This window comes from Canis lupus, chromosome 30, assembly GCF_048164855.1.
Source record: "Canis lupus baileyi chromosome 30, mCanLup2.hap1, whole genome shotgun sequence".
Classification (NCBI taxonomy): domain Eukaryota; kingdom Metazoa; phylum Chordata; class Mammalia; order Carnivora; family Canidae; genus Canis; species Canis lupus.
This window is the reverse complement of record NC_132867.1, coordinates 40544075-40559587: the sequence shown is the minus strand read 5'-3', so window position 1 is coordinate 40559587 and position 15513 is coordinate 40544075. Positions and strand designations below refer to the sequence as shown.

Genomic DNA, 15513 nt, shown 5'->3' with positions numbered 1-15513 from the left:
TCACCCCTTTGGCCACCAGGACAGCCATGGAGGAAGGAAACACAAGGGCACATACATATTCCCACAAATGGGTGATGGGAGGGCACTGATGTCCACTGCACACGTTCTGACCTTGGGCTTCGCGCACCTGGATGAGAAAACACATCACGTCTTTGTCTGCAATAACCTCTCGCTGAAATTCAGCACCCAATCACAAAAGAAGACGTGAAATGCTGGGAGTTTTAGCAGTGCCTGTGACTTTGTCCCCAACAGAAACTACAGAGATTTTCACAAAGCACTAGAGCTGCCACAGACACCTCCAACTATCAGTTTTGCTGGTCACTGCTCTACAAGGAATTGCTGAAGCCGGGACTTCACCTGTTGTAAGTGAGCGAACAGAGGGCGCCTGAGCAACCTGGGCATAGATTTGCTTCAATATCTTGGTAACTGGGGATCCCTGGGGGGCGCAGCGGTTTAGCGCCTGCCTTTGGCCCAGGGCGCGATCCTGGAGACCCGGGATCGAATCCCACGTCGGGCTCCCGGTGCATGAAGCCTGCTTCTCCCTCTGCCTATGTCTCTGCCTCTCTCTCTCTCTCTCTCTCTCTGTGTGTGACTATCATAAATAAATAAAAATTAAAAAAAAATATCTTGGTAACTGTATTTCAACACAATATAAGGCCTCTCTCCTCCATCCTATTTTCTCTACAGTATTTCTGCGAGGAGCCCAGAGGCCAGGCGAAAAGCCCCAGGAGGCACAGGCTTTTACCTCACCCCAGGGTTTCAGCCTTTCTCCTACTAAACAGTTTCCAGCGCGTTAACAGTTTGCAACAAAAGTGAAAGTTACAGCTAGAATGTTGCCGTTCGCACCAGCACCTTCCCAGCGCTCCCCTGCAGTACCTCCCTCAAGTTGTAACACGCGGACACACACACACACACAAGCGTAAGTGCATGGAAACCAGTGGACGGGAACCCAACAAAATGTGTCCGCACGCAAGCAGCCTGTGGACACTTAAATCCTCAGCACGGGAGGCTAAGCTTTCAAGTTACATTTTCATGCACATATTTCACCGATTCTAACTCCCAATTTTAAATCTCTGACAGGGCAGCCCTGGGCGGGGGGGGGGGGGGGGGGGTGTCTCAGCGGTTTAGCACCGCCTCCGGCCCAGGGCGTGACCCCGGGGTCCCGGGATCGAGTCCCACGTCGGGCTCCCTGCGTGGAGCCTGCTCCTCCCTCTGCCTGGGTCTCTGCCTCTCTCTCTCTCTCCCTCCCTCTCTGTGCTTCTCATTAACAAATAAACACAATTAAGAAAATAAACAAGTCTCTGGCAAGGGAAGCGCCCCGGTCCCGCTGGTAGGAGAGCACTGTGCGGGCTCCGACGCTGCGGTGGGGGCTGCGGAGGCCAGCGCTCCTCCCTCCCGCGACACGAGCCCACGTGGGCCTGCACGCCCAGCACGCCCAGCACCCCGAGGGCACGGGGGTGGCTCCGGTCCACCCGCCACCTTCCCCATCCACCTTCCCCATCCACCGGCGCACGACTCCGGGGGGGGGGGGGGGCACCGCCCGCGAGCGCACGGGCCGGCGTTTCCATTCCGCCCGGAGCCTCCCTCGGCACGTTCGGAGCACACGCCCGGGGCGTTATGTGATGCACCCGAGACGCCGGGTCGCGTTCGCACAGTGGAGTCCCCTCTCCAGCCTCAACTGCAAAAGGCTGCGACCCGACGCCCCACTGCAGCTGGGGGTGTCGTTCACCCCAAAGTTGGGGAAGTACCCGCTCCCTAAGGCCCCGGCGCCTCTGCGGAGAGCTAATTCTTCCGAGCCGGCGGGCGGCGAGCCTGCGGGGCCCCGGGCACGGCCGCCCGCACCGGGCAAGGCGGACTCAACTTTTCCTAATTCTTCGCGGGTGACTCACGATCCGCTAGCAGGAGTGCGGATGCCAGCGAGCGGCCGCCCCTGCCCCTGCCCCTGCCCCTGCCCCTGCCCCGCACCTCCCGGCGCCCGCGCCCGCGCCCCGCCCGCTGCGCCGATTCCAGGAACCGGGGCGCCCTGCCCCGGGGGCCACCGCGCGGCCCGGCCCCGCTCCCCGCTGCCCTCCGCTCCCGAGGCCCGCCTCCAGGGGTCCGAGCCGCCCCGCCCCCCGCAGGCCCCGCCCCGCAGGCCCCGCCCCCCGCAGGCCCCGCCCCCGCGCCCCCGCCCGGCCCCGCCCCCCGCGCGCGCCCCCGCGCCCCCGCCCGCGCAGGCCCGCGCGCCGCGCTCCAAGAGGGACGGTTGGGAGCGCGCGCCTCGCAGCGGGGCCCGCGCGGCAGCGGCGGCGCCTTCCAGAAATTTCCGCGTCCCTCCAGCCACACGGAACCCCCAGCGGGGCGCGCCCCCGCGCCGGCCCGGCCGCCTGCGCCCCTCCCCGCGGCCGCGGCTCCCCTCCCCCACCCGCGCCCCCTCCCCGCCCCCTGCCCCGGGCGGCGGGTCCGGCGCGGCCCTCCCGGGCGATGGCGGCCCGCGGGGACCCGGGCGGCGGCGGCGGGGCGACGGCCGCGGCGCCTGCGGGCCGGCGTGATTGATAGGGACGGGGCGGCGGAGCGGCGGCGGCGGCGGAGCGCTTGAGTGACAGCTTACCTGGGTGCCAATCTTCATCACACTGACAAGCGGCTGCAGCAATCGGGACCCGCAGTGCCGCGCCCGCGTCCAACCGTCACGCCGACGCTGGGCCACGCGACACAGCCTCGCTCAATGGGAGGAGGGCGACGCCGACGCGCGCCGCATCAATATTCAGGCGGGGGGCGGGGCCTGCGCCGCCCGGGCCCCGCCCCGTCCCTGCGCCGCGGCGGCGCGGGGCGGGGCCTGCGCGCGGGGGCGGGGCCGGCGCGCGGGGGGCGGGGCCGGCGCCTCGGGGGCGGGGAGCGAGGCGGGGGCGGGCGGCGGCCGGCCCCGCCCCCGCCTCGCGCCCGCGCCGGGCTCCGCCCCCAGCAGGGCGCGCCGGGGAGGGCGAGGAGCGGCCCGGCCTCATGACTATGCAGCAGGGGGCGGGGCCGCGGTGGGCGGAACCATCGGCCGCGGGCCGGCGGGGAGGGCGGGCCGGACCATCGGGCCGGCCGGGGCGCGACCTGGCGCAGGTGCGAGCCGGCGGGCCCCGCGCGGGCCCCTTTGTGCGCCTTCCCCGGGCGGGTGCGCACGTGCGCCCGCTGCCCCCGGGCGGGGCTGCAGCGGCCGCGCCGGGTCCCGAGCGCACCTGTCCCCGGGGCCCCAGTGGGCGGGCCGGCCGCGCCCCGGGGTGACCTCCGCGCCCTCCGGGGTTCGGAGAACGGGGGTTGGCGTGCGGGCCGCGGGGCCGCCGTGCAGTCCGTGCCCAGCTCGGGGCGCGGGGCGGGCGGGGCGGGACCTGCGGCGCAGGCGGACCCTCGGAGCGCCGCGCTGCAGCCGCCGAGGCTCCGCGGTTTACGGGGACGGCTGCAGCGGGGCCTGTGCTGGGGGGCGGCTGCGGGGACCCCACGGAGTGGGGGGGCAGTGCGAGCTGCGGATGCGCGGGGCCCCCGGGTGGCTCGGCGGCTGGGCGAGGGCCTGTGGCTCAGGTCGTGACCCCGGGGTCCTGGGATCCGGGAGGCTGCCCTGCTGATGCGCGCAGAACACCCAACATCTCGGAGCCTACGTCATTTAAAGAAATGTCTCAAACACTTTTTGAAACACAGTTGCCACAGCACAGAGGCGAGCCTTGGGCAGCCGTAGGAATGCAGTTCAGAAAGGAAACAAGTATCACACCGGAACCGCCCGATGCCTTCAAAGCCGCTGAGCGAGAAAAGCGACATCAGACTTCCATCCCGGTTTTACACGACTTCTATACGGTGTGTTGGCTTACATCCAAGAGCAGAAGTTAAGGCTGTCTCTATTTTTGGTGAACAGCTGCATGGTGAGCTTAAATGACTTTTGCCCCTAGATTTCACCTGGGACTGTGGCCCTTTTAATTTTTTTTTTTACTAAGTGGGCAGATTTGGCACTTTTATACTGAAGTCACCAATGGTGATATTTCTTGGGATCCGAGGAAGATTCATATTCTTCACAGCCGATATAGCACCGGCTCCAGCTCCCGCTAGCCAGCCTCAGATTTCTCGTTTATCACATACATCAAATTTTTTTTAAAGATTTTATTTATTTAGGGGATCCCTGGGTGGCTCAGCGGTTTGGCGCCTGCCTTCGGCCCAGGGCGTGATCCTGGATTATTTATAAATAAATAAAAAACCTTAAAAAACAAAAAGATTTTATTTATTCATGAGAGACACAGAAAGAGAGGCAGAGACCCAGGCAGAGGGAGAAGCAGGCTCCCTGCGGGGACCCCGATGCGGGACTCAATCCCGGGACCCCGGGATCACGCCCTGAAGGGAAGGCAGACGCTCCACCATTGAGCCACCCAGGTGGCCCATCATGTGCATCGGTTTGCATTAACAATCTCATTCATGTTGGTCTCCAAGACCATCCCCCCCCTCACCATTTCAGCAAGAGTACTGTGAACCTCCTCTAGATGGAAAAGGTCAAATCCAGCTCATAGGTGTTTTCAAAACACCTGTCCCATGTTTCCACAAACACGTGCACGAGACCTAAAATGCCAAGTTCACTCTCTGAAGAATGCACATGGAAGACAAAATATAAGGTTACATAACGTCTACGAATCAGCTTGCTGTAGAGCCTCTTAACGTAGGGCTGGTGGAACTGGGAGAGCCAGGCCTCCCGGAGGAAGTTGAAGATGAGGATCCATCAAGACTGAACCAGACTGGAGGGGGCGGGGGGGGGGGGCACATGGCTTTGGGATGTGGCTGGCCATCCTTCCCCACCCGCCTCTCCCTCAAGAGCGCGCTCTGCAGGGGTTCTGGAACCCGGAGAGAGGACCTGGGTGTGTGGGGTCACATGACAGCCGGTACAGGTCACAAGGCCCATGAGCCCCGGGGCTCCGCTCACCTACCCTGTGGCCTCTGTGCTCTGGTTTCCTCACTGTACCCCATTGATCTGCTAACCTTTCTCCCTTTCACGGGGGGGGGGGGTGTCTCAGGGGTGGGTGGGAGACAAAGGGCTTGGGGCGCCGTCAGCAATCACCTCCAGTTTTTGCAGCCCTGATGCTGAGCAGCAGGGCTCGCTGAGGACAAAGCCCAGCTGATAACCCGCAAACGACCCCCGGCCAGGGTGGGATGTGTGACATTCTTCAGGAAGTTTCCAATTGTCTTCATGTTAATGCCTCGCCTGAGGGAAAAGCAATCTTCAACGTGACAATGGCAAGGCCTCCCGCATCTTAGGTCCTCCTTAGCAGATGACAATTCTTCTGAAATCTCCCTTTCCCTCCCAGACTCCCAGGCATATAAATAGCCGCCCCACCCAGGCCCCGGGGCAGCCGCTCTTCCTGCCAAGGGGTGCGACCCCGGGCCTCCATAAAGCCTCCCCACTCTGCAAAAAAAGACATCTTCAGAATCCTTTCTTGGCCGTCGGCTCCAGACCTCACCTATACTCCAAAATTTCACCACTGAGGCTCACACGTGTGGGGGGTGGGGGGCTCTCTAGGAAGAATAATTCAAAATTAGGTATGGAGCCTTAGAGGGGCGATGCTTCCTTGCTTCCTTTAGCCTCCACCCCCGGCCTCCGCCCTCACGTTGAGGACCGAGTGTTCCCAAACATAAAGGACATTTGTAGGTACCCAGCCATTCCGGCTTTTCTTGCATTTCCCCCCCTAAACTTTATTACTGTTTTCCCAAGGGTCATGATTATGATGAGGGAACGGAGGACTAGCTGAGGACAAGGCACATCGACAAGTCCTTGAAAAGGCAGAGGGACCTTCCTCTACGGACTCAGCTGCCTGGATGTTCATACCTCGCTAAGGGCAGAAGGCAACCTCAGCCCGACCCCCAGGAGCCTGGAAGTCTACTTTAACATATAAAAATTTCTTTAGAAATGGTCCTTTATCGGGCAGCTCTGGTGGCTCAACGGTTTAGTGCCGCCTTTGGCCCAGGGCCTGATCCTGGAGTCCTGGGATCGAATCCCACGTCGGGCTCCCTGCATGGGCTTCTCCCTCTGCCTGTGTCTCTGCCTCTGTGTGTGTGTGTGTCTCGTGAATGAATAAATAAAATCTTTTTTTAAAAATGTCCTTTATCTCTAAACCCCCACAATACATGTTGACGATCATCCCCAAGCACACGGCCCACCGATACACATCTGAAGGGTCTCATGCCTCGGATTTATTAGAGGGTAATAAGTGACCTTTGCCCAACAATAGCTGCCCCTCAGGAAACCTTGCTGGAAACGTTGCTTCCAAGCTTCCTTCGAGAGGACGCCATCCTCAAACCCCTCCCTACTCCCAGGTGTGTAACCAGCCTCCCCTCACAGGCCCCGGGCCGCCGCTCTTCCTGCCCACGGGCCCATCCCCGGGCTTCCATAAACCCCCCACTCTGCACCAAAGACGCCTCCGGAATCCTTTCTTGGTCGTCGGCTCCGGGCCTCACCTGTATTCCAAGATTTCACCACTAATGGCACAAAGGTACTTAATGCCCTGCGTGGGGGACGGCTCGAGGTTAAGGCAGCAGGCGGTGGGGGGAGGCAGGGCTTGAGCTGGTCTTGACGGATGGCTAGGATCTGGAGGCATCACTAAGGAAAATGAGCGAGAAAACCACTTAAAAATAAGGCCAGGTTTTGGGATCCCTGGGTGGCTCAGCGGTTTAGCACCTGCCTTCAGTTCAGGACGTGATCCTGGAGTCCCGGGATTGAGTCCCACATCAGGCTCCCTGCATGGAGCCTGCTTCTCCCTCTGCCTGTGTCTGTCTCTGCCTCTCTCTGGGTCTTTCACGAATAAATAAATAAAATCTTAAAAAAAAAAAATAAGGGCAGGTCTCTAAGCTAATTAAGGCAGCCAGGGTGGCTGATGTATAAACTGCCCCGGGTTGCATGGGTGGACAGGGGCCCCAAGGCACCAGCAGTGCTGGGCTGCAACCATGGGATGATTTTTTTTTTTTTCTTTTTTATTCATGAGAGATACCGAGAGAGAGGCAGAGACACAGGCAGAGGGAGAAGCAGGCTCCATGCAGGGAGCCCGACGTGGGACTCGATCCCAGGGCTCTGGGATCACACCCTGGGCTGAAGGTGGCGCTAAACCCGCTGAGCCACCAGGGCTGCCCTGATGGGGTGATTCTTTTAAAAATATGAGTCAGGGGGCACCTGGGTGGCGGCTCAGTCGCCTTTGGCTCAGGTTGTGATCCCAAGATCCTAGGCTCAAGCCCCGCATCGGGCTCCAGATCAGCGGAGAGTCTGCTCCTCTCTCTCTCTCAATAAATGAGTAAATAAAACCTTAAAAGTGTTTAAGTCAGATCACGTCACTGTTCAGCTCAACCCCTTGGAGGCTCCCCATCATATTCACCGTAAAAGCCAAGTCTTTACAGTAGTAGCCAAAGGGGACCTGCAGGATTCTGTGCCCCCGGGACACTTGGGTGGCTCAGGGGTTGAGTGTCTGCCTTTGGCTCAGGGATGGAGTCCCATCGAGCTCCCTGCAGGGAGCCTGCTTCTACGTCTACTGTTTCACCACCACCACCACCCCAGACACATGCAAACACTAGAATTTACACTTACAATTCATTGCACGAATTTCACTTCACTGATGGATGCTGAGCACCTGGACAGGTGCCTGACAAACTAGTATTTGCCGAACGCATGAATGAAGGTGTCTAAGACCCGGTGTATTAGCAATCCATCGCTTTGTAACAAATTACCACAAACTTAGTGGCTCCAAACAACACGCATTTATCATCTCACGGCTTCTGCTCCTCGGGAATACAGGCCTGGCTTGACTGGGTCCTCTGCCTCAGGGTCTCACAGGTGCCAGCCAGGACTGGGGGGCTCCTTGGAAGGCTCCACTGGGGATGGATCCATCTCCAAGCTCACATGGTTGTTATCAGGGCTCATTTCCTGGTGGGCGGATGGTCTGAGGGTCTCAGCTCCTTGCTGGCATTTGGCAGGAGGTCACCTTCAGTTTCTTGCCACCTGGACCTCTTTATGGGGGGAACTCATGACCGGCAGCTTGCTTCATTAAGGCCAGCAAGGAACAGAGTCTGCTAGGAAGACAGAAATAACATTTTTTTTTTTAAGATTTTTTTTTTTTTTTAATTCATGTGAGACACGGAGAGAGAGGCAGAGACACAGGCAGAGGGAGAAGTAGGCTCCATGCAGGGAGCCCGATGCGGGACTCGATCCCTGGACCCCGGGATCACGCCCTGAGCCCAAGGCAGATGCTCAGCCACTGAGCCACCCGGGCATCCCAGAAGTGACATCTCATCACTTTTGCTGTACTCTATTGGTGAGAAGAAAGTCCCAGGTCCCGCTCACACTCGAGGGGAGATCACATGAAGACAGGACCTCCAGGAGGAGAGGATCCCAGCAGGCCACTCAGGGGCTGCTCACACGAGACAGTTTCCTTGTCCGTGTTAAAGAGACAGTTGCGGGGGGCTCAAGGGGTTAAACATCCAACTCTTAGTCTGGCTCAGGTCATGATCTCGGGGTCGTGAGATGAAGCCCCACATTGGGCTCCGTGCTCATCAGAGTCAGCTGGACATTCTCTCTCTCTCCCTCTGCTTGCTATCTCTCTTCATCTCTCTCTAAAACAAATGAATGAATGAATGAATGAATGAATGAATGAATCAATACATAAATATCTTAGAGAGAGACGCTTGTGGTATGGTCAAAGGAGCCCTGGGCTTGCAGCCCGCAGTCCGGGTACAAAGTCTGGCTTTGCCACTTGCCAGGTAAACCCCAGGAGGCAGTTTCATTCCAGGGTTCAGTTCCCTGTCTTCAGGGGGGCAGGGGGGGCCGCGGTACCTGTCTGAGAGGCTTGCACAGAGGGGAAAATGGGGCTGCAGATGGAAAGTGCTGGGGGCGCCGGGCTAGCAGAGCTCGTGAAGAGCTCCGGCTGGGAGGAGGGGTCCCAACACGCACACTTTTATTCCCAAGCCTTGGCTTTCTCGAGAGAACGATCCCGACAGTGAAGTCCTAAGAGATCAGGAGACGTTGTCCTCACCACCATCCCTCAAGGATCCCAGCAAAACGCGGCGGGGAACGGCAGCCGCGGCCACATGCAGGGTGGACCGATGTCCAACAAGCTGTGAACCGAAGGAAGAATCCTGAGCCTCGTGCGGGTCCACAGGCAGCGTGTGCCAGACGCCCGCCTTCCTGACTCCCAACCCGGAGAACCGGTAAGATGGTGCGAGCGATGGGGGAAAGGCTTAGGCTTCGGAGCCGAGGGCCAAGAAAGAATTCTTGAGATATCTTTGGTTGAAAAAGGTGATTTTAGGGCACCCGGGTGGTTCAGTGGTTGAGCATCTGCCTTTGGCTCAGGGCGTGACCCGGGGGTCCTGGGATCGAGTCCTGCATCCGGCTCCTGCATGGAGCCTGCTTCTCCCTCTGCCTGTGTCTCTGCTTCTCTCTCTCTCTCTCTCTCTCTCTCTCTCTCTCTGGGTCTCCAATAAATAAATAAATAAATAAATAAATAAATAAATAAATAAATAAATAAACAAATAAAATATTAAAAAAAAAAAACGGTGATTTTACTAAAGCATGGGGTCAGGACCCGTAGGCAGGAAGAGCTGCCCTGGGGTCACGAGGAGTGGCCCATGATACACTTTCAAGTTGGGAGGAGTGAGGGAGAGTGTAAGTCTCTGAAGAATTTTGGAAGCAAGGTTTCCAAGATCTCAAGGGGCTTCGCTGTTGTTGGGAAAAACTCATTTATTACCGTCTAATAAAACCTGAGGCATGAGACCCTCCAGGTGGATTTGGGTGGCCCGTGTGTTGGGGATGATCGCCAACACCTATCTCGGGGAGTAGAGATAAAGGACATTTCTAAAGGAATTGTTATATGTGAAAGCAGACTTGCAGGGTCCCCCGGGGTGGGGCTAAGATTGCCTTTAGCCCTGAGCAAAGTGTCACCATCGAGGAGGTGACTCCCTAGAGGGAGGCCACTCTGCCTGTTTCAAGGACTTGTCGGTGGGCTGTAGGCAGTCAGGACGTTGAATAGTTTCTCTTCTGCCTTTGTTTCCCACATCGCAAGCAGTTCAAAGGAAAGCGTGAAGGGCAGACACACTTATGGGCCAGGAACATTGGCGTGGACTTGCAAATTGTGCAGAACGGGCTTGGGAGGCAGGTGTGGGGTGAGTCAGGACGGAAAACCCCCCACGCCGTGGTTTTCATGCCCACGGGCAAAAGTCGCCTGCATCGGTGTCTGCTCTCCACATCTTGGGCTGTAGAATAGCTCCCAGGTGAGGAAAAGCTGGAAGCGGGTAACCCAGAGGCTGAGCTCTAAAGAAAGCAGTTTCCCACCAGAGACCCCGAGCCAGCCTTTCTGGGAAGAGTGATCCTTATTCCCTGTAGGTACCAGGTGGGGAACTTCAAATCCACTCGGGAGAGGGCTCCATGCGGGGCCCCGACCCCCAGGGCTCCCCTGTGCAAAGCCTGCCCCCCTGAACCACCCGCGGGGGGGGGGGGAATACCGAGCAGGTATTCGAGGTCGCACCCGGGTCACCACCCAAACCCTGGCGAGTGGAGGGGGCCTGAAGCTGGCCGGCCACGCTCTGTCGCTCTCGGAAGGCTGGGGGTGCCTCTGTCTCAGCCCGACCAGGGCGGGCCTCCTCTGCCCATGGCAGCAGCGAGTGACCGGGTGACCGGGCCGCCAGCAACTCCTGACGCCACGGCTGCCTTGGTTTCCTGGCCTGCCCAGCCCGTTTCTAAATTAGCTTCAGAGGCAAGAGGCATTGTCTGGTGTCATTTTTGCAAAAATCTGTTTCTCGTTGAAGTCACAAAACTCACAACACGGAAGCCCCCGCAGAGTCCAGCTGATTGTCCCACCCGCTGCTGCCCAGGGTCGGGGGCCCGGGGAGGTGGGGGCACAGCCCACCCACCTGCACCTGAAGCTGCCAGCCAAGCCGTGCACCCCTCCCTGGTCTGAGAGATGGAACCAATAAGCAGAAGTGCGCCTCTCTTTGCTGTTTTTTACGAAGAGTGACCCAGTCGAACCATTGCTCGAAAGCCTCTTGCTCATGCCCCTTGGCATAACGTCCCCGAGGGTCCTCTGTGATGTCTGTGTTGTCACATGTGACAGGTCGGCCTTTCCGTACACACATTGCTTTTATTAAGGTACACTTGAGGGGGGCAGCCTGGGTGGCTCAGTCGGTTGGGCGTCTGCCTTCGGCTCAGGTATGATTCTGGGATCCTGGGATCAAGCCCCACATGGGGCTCCCTGCTCGGTGGGGCGTCTGCTTGTCCCTCTGACCCCCAGCCCGCTCGTGCTCTCACTCACCCAGTCTTTCTCTCTTTGTCAAATAAATAAATACATAAATTTATAAAAAGTATACCTGACCGGGGATCCCTGGGTGGCTCAGTGGTTTGGCGCCTGCCTTCGGCCCAGGGCGTGATCCTAGAGTCCCAGGACCCCTGGGTCACGCTGTGAGCCAAAGGCAGATGCTCAACCACTGACCCACCCAGGCATACCTTTCTCTTTTTACTTTTCTTTTTTCTTTTTTTTAAGTAGGCTCCACACCCAGAGTGGAACCCAATGTGGACATTAAACTCACCACCCTGAGACCAAGACCAGAGCTGAGATCAAGAGTTGGACACTCAACTGAGCCACCCACATGCCCCATCTGTGCATTTTTTTTCCATCTGTCCATTTTTAAATTAGATTGTGTGTTTTTTGTTATTGTGTTTTATGAGTACTTTATATATTTTGAGTATTAACCCCGTACCAAATACGTAATTTGCAAATATTTTCTCCCATTCCATAGGTTGTCTTTTTATTCCATAGGTCTCCTTTCTTGTGCAAAACCTTTTTAGTTTATCTTTGCTTTTGTTGCCTTTGCTTTTGGCATCTGATCCAAATACTCGTAAGACCGATGTCAAGTAGCTCACCACCTGTGTTTTCTTTTTTTTTTCTTTCTTTTTTAAAGATTTTATTTATTCATGACAGAGAGAGAGAGAGGCAGAGACACAGACAGAGGGAGAAGCAGGCTCCATGCAGGGAGCCCGACGTGGGACTCGATCCTGGGTCTCCGGGATCACACCCTGGGCTGAAGGCGGTGCTAAACCGCTGAGCCACCTGGGCTGCCCCACCTCTGTTTTCTTCTAGGAGTTTCATGGTTTCAGGGCTCACATGCAAGCCTGTAATCCATGTTTAGTGAATTTTTGTGTATGGTATAAGATAGTGGTCTATATATATATATACATACATATATATATATATTTTTTTTTTTTTTTTTTTGGCATGGGGCTGTCCAGCTTTCCCAGCACCATTTATTGAAGAGACCGTCCTTTCCCCATTGTATATTGTTGCCTCCTTTGTCATAAATTAATTAATCTTATATGCATGGTCTTATTTCTGGGCTCTGTGTTCTGTTCCACTGAGCTAGGTGCCTGTTTTTGTGCCAGCACCATACTGTTTTGACTAGTACAACATTGTAATATATTTGAAATCAGGGAGGGTGATTACCTTTGGATTTATCCTTTCTCAAGATTGCTTTGGCTATTCGGGATCTTCTGTTCCACACAAAATTTAAGATTCTCTACTGTGAATAGTGTTATTGAGATTGGACAGGGCTTGCCTGTGATAGGGCATGAATCTGTATATTGCTTTGGGTAATATGGACATTTTAACATGAACACAGAACATCTTTCCAGATCTTTCTGTCTTCTACAATTTCTTTCTTCAATGACTTGGTTTTCCATGTAGATTTCTTTCCTTTTTAAGGCTGAATAATATTTCATTGTTTGCATATACCATATTCTACTCATCCATTCATCTACCAATGGACAAGACAATTGGGTTATTTTCACCCCTTGACTATTGTGAATAGTGCTGCTATGAACAAAAAGCGTTGTGTTGGGTTTTTTTTTTTAAAGATTTTCTTTATTTATTCCTGAGAGAGGCAGAGACACAGGCAGAGGGAGAAGCCGGCTTCCTGAAGGGAGCCGGATGTGGAACTTGATCCCAGGACCCCCAGGGTCACGACCTGAGTTAAAGGGAGACGCTCAAACGCTGAGCCACCCGGGGGCCCCAAAAAAGTTTTTTAAAAATTGTTTTTAAGAGCATGGGTATCCAAATATCTGTTCCAGTTCGTGAGTCCCTGATTCCAATTATTTTGGGTATATACCCAGAAATGGGGTTGCTGGATCATATGGCAGTTCTATTTTTAATTTTTTAAGGAACTGCCATCCTGTTTTTCACCATTTTACATTCCCATCAGCCACGTACGAAGGCTCCAATTTCTCCAAATCCTTGCCAACACTGGTTATTTTCTGTTTTTGTTTTTGTCGTAGCCATTCTAGTGGGTGTAAGATGGTATCAATGATTTTTTAAAGACCATTTGGTTCTGAGTTTCTTTAGCTCCTGTCTCTCCCCTCCTGCCTCCTGAAATACTCAAGAGGTTAAATTTATAAGATAAGGCATTTCCTAAATATGAAGAACTGGGAAATTTGGACTTACATTCCCCAGAGCAGTTGGAATGAATCCCTTTACCCAGCCCTGAGCTGTGCCAGCCAGACACTGCCCTGCCACTCTTCCCAGCTGGCTTTTGGCTTATGAACACATATGGCATTAGAGAATCAAACCAAGAAATTGCTTTTAAAAGATTTTTATTAATTGATTTAATTTCATTAGGAGGGTGCCTGGGTGGCTGAGTTGGTTACACATCTGTCTTCAATTCAGGTGATAATCTCAGGGTCCTGGGATTGAGCCCCCATGTCAGGCTCCCTGCTCAGCAGGGAATCTGCTTCTCCCTCTGCTTCTCACCTTGCTCATTCTCTCTCTCTCACATAAATAAATACAATTTTTAAAAAGTTTAAAAATAAGAATTTTTTTTCATTAAGAAATCTATTCCATGGGCAGCCGGGGTGGCTCAGCGGTTTAGCGCCGCCTTCAGCCCAGGGCCTGATCCTGGAGACCTGGGATCGAGTCTCACGTCGGGCTCCCTGCATGGAGCCTGCTTCTCCCTCTGCCTGTGTCTCTGCCTCTCTCTGTGTGTCTCTCATGAATAAATAAATAAAATATTTAAAAAAAAGAAACCTATTCCATAGTATTCTCTGATGATATAAAAAGTGTATTTTAGGGGTTCCCTGGGTGGCACAGCGGTTTGGCGCCTGCCTTTGGGCCAGGGTGTGATCCTGGAGACCCGGGATCGAATCCCACATCGGGCTCCCCGTGCATGGAGCCTGCTTCTCCATCTGCCTATGTCTCTGCCTCTCTCTCAGTCTCTGTATGATTATCATAAATAAATAAAAATTTTTTAAAAAGTGTATTTTAGGAAAAACAAATTCAAAAAATAGAGGAATAAAATGTTTCACACTTTTGCAAGTCTCTAATATGTAGCTTAAGAGGAGATGGCTGGATTTTCATATCTGCTTCTGTGTTCAGTCTGTCGTGGTATATTGTTTTAGATGATGTATGTGAAGGAAATTTGGCCTCGCAGAGATGTGCAGTTGGAAGGTGCAGGAGTATTTATATAGATACCCCAGCAAAACCTATACGTAGACGTTTCTGAAAGGTGTGTGGCCATGTGGAGTCCAACACCGCATCAATGAACTTTTTGTGCTGTTAGCCTAAAATCCACTGGTCTCTCCGGCACTTCAAATGGACCTATTACCCATTCGTGATTTTGTCACACGGCCACTCCGGTCATTTGAAAAATATTAATCCACTGAGTTATACAGATTTTTTTTGAGATTTATTTATTTATTTATTCACGACAGACACACAGAGAAAGAGAGAGGCAGAGACACAGGCAGAGGGAGAAGCAGGCTCCATGCAGGGAGCCCGACGCGGGACTCCATCGGGGTCTCCAGGATCACGCCCTGGGCTGAAGGTGCTGCTAAACCACTGGGCCACCGGGGCTGCCCGAGTTATACAGATTCTGCAAGTGTTGGTACATTTCACTAGACAGTATGAAAAGTCACAATTGTCAACATCACCACCTCATCCGAACAGTCTTTAAGCATTGCGATGTGATCAAATTCAGAGTTCCAGAATTTTTTTTTTTTAAGATTTTGTTTATTTGAGAGAGGGAGAGAGCATGAGCCAGGTGAAGGGAGGAGAAGCAGCCTCCTTGTTGAGCAGGGAGCCCGACGCGGGGCTCGATCCCAGGACCCCTGGGATCATAACCTGAGCTGAAGGCAGATGCTTCACCGACTGAGCCAGCCAGGTGTCCCCAAGTTTTTCAGAATTTTATTTTTATTTTTATTATTTTTATTTTTATTTTTTTTTAGTTTTTCAGAATTTTATTTTTTACTTGAGATTTTGCATTTTATCACTTGAGAGCAAATCCCATCCGTTGGTTTCCTTGAAATGGCAAACTTACTTTGTTCATTTTTAAGAAAATGTCTGCCAAATCCCCGAGTCTAAATAGGCAAAAGTTTGTCTGTCACTTGTGCTTTCAAGTGAGAGGGGTGTTCCATGGAGAAACAGCAGCCACGGCAGCTCAAACCGTCACCCAAGCCTTCCTCCAGGCTTCGCCGTACTTGGGGCCGCAGCGGAGGAACCTGATGAG

At 54.5% G+C, this 15513-nt stretch overlaps 1 protein-coding gene and 2 long non-coding RNA genes across 12 annotated transcripts in view; 1 reads left to right on the top strand and 2 right to left on the bottom strand.

Moving 5' to 3' along the window:
• Nucleotides 1-2732, bottom strand: part of PKNOX1 (PBX/knotted 1 homeobox 1) — a 62068-nt gene extending 59336 nt beyond the window's left edge. For 6 of the 7 annotated variants that reach the window (XR_012021499.1, XM_072807113.1, XM_072807107.1 and 3 more), the window contains exon 1: nucleotides 2591-2732. Coding sequence is in view for 1 of the 7 variants with exons in the window: in XM_072807112.1 (XP_072663213.1) it covers nucleotides 2591-2608 (18 nt within the window). In the remaining 6 variants the exon portion in view is untranslated. The remainder of the gene's footprint in view (nucleotides 1-2590) is intronic. The other variant, XM_072807112.1, reaches the window with a different exon arrangement.
• Nucleotides 2733-3010: 278 nt separating this feature from the next.
• On the top strand, nucleotides 3011-9276 carry LOC140621739 (uncharacterized). 3 transcript variants are annotated; one of them, XR_012021496.1, is made up of 4 exons: nucleotides 3011-3087; nucleotides 3661-3878; nucleotides 5708-6485; nucleotides 8942-9238. It is a non-coding gene; the product is annotated as an uncharacterized lncRNA (long non-coding RNA). The 3 variants fall into 3 exon arrangements; XR_012021494.1 differs by lacking the exon at nucleotides 3011-3087 and having other exon boundaries at nucleotides 3436-3878; nucleotides 8942-9276; XR_012021495.1 differs by lacking the exons at nucleotides 3011-3087; nucleotides 8942-9238 and having other exon boundaries at nucleotides 3419-3878; nucleotides 5708-6091.
• Nucleotides 6056-9278, bottom strand: LOC140621740 (uncharacterized). 2 transcript variants are annotated; one of them, XR_012021497.1, is made up of 3 exons: nucleotides 8927-9278; nucleotides 7568-8046; nucleotides 6056-6592 (listed from the first exon to the last, which is right to left on the bottom strand). It is a non-coding gene; the product is annotated as an uncharacterized lncRNA (long non-coding RNA). The 2 variants fall into 2 exon arrangements; XR_012021498.1 differs by having other exon boundaries at nucleotides 6058-6592; nucleotides 7708-8046; nucleotides 8927-9272.
• Nucleotides 9279-15513: the final 6235 nt, after the last annotated feature.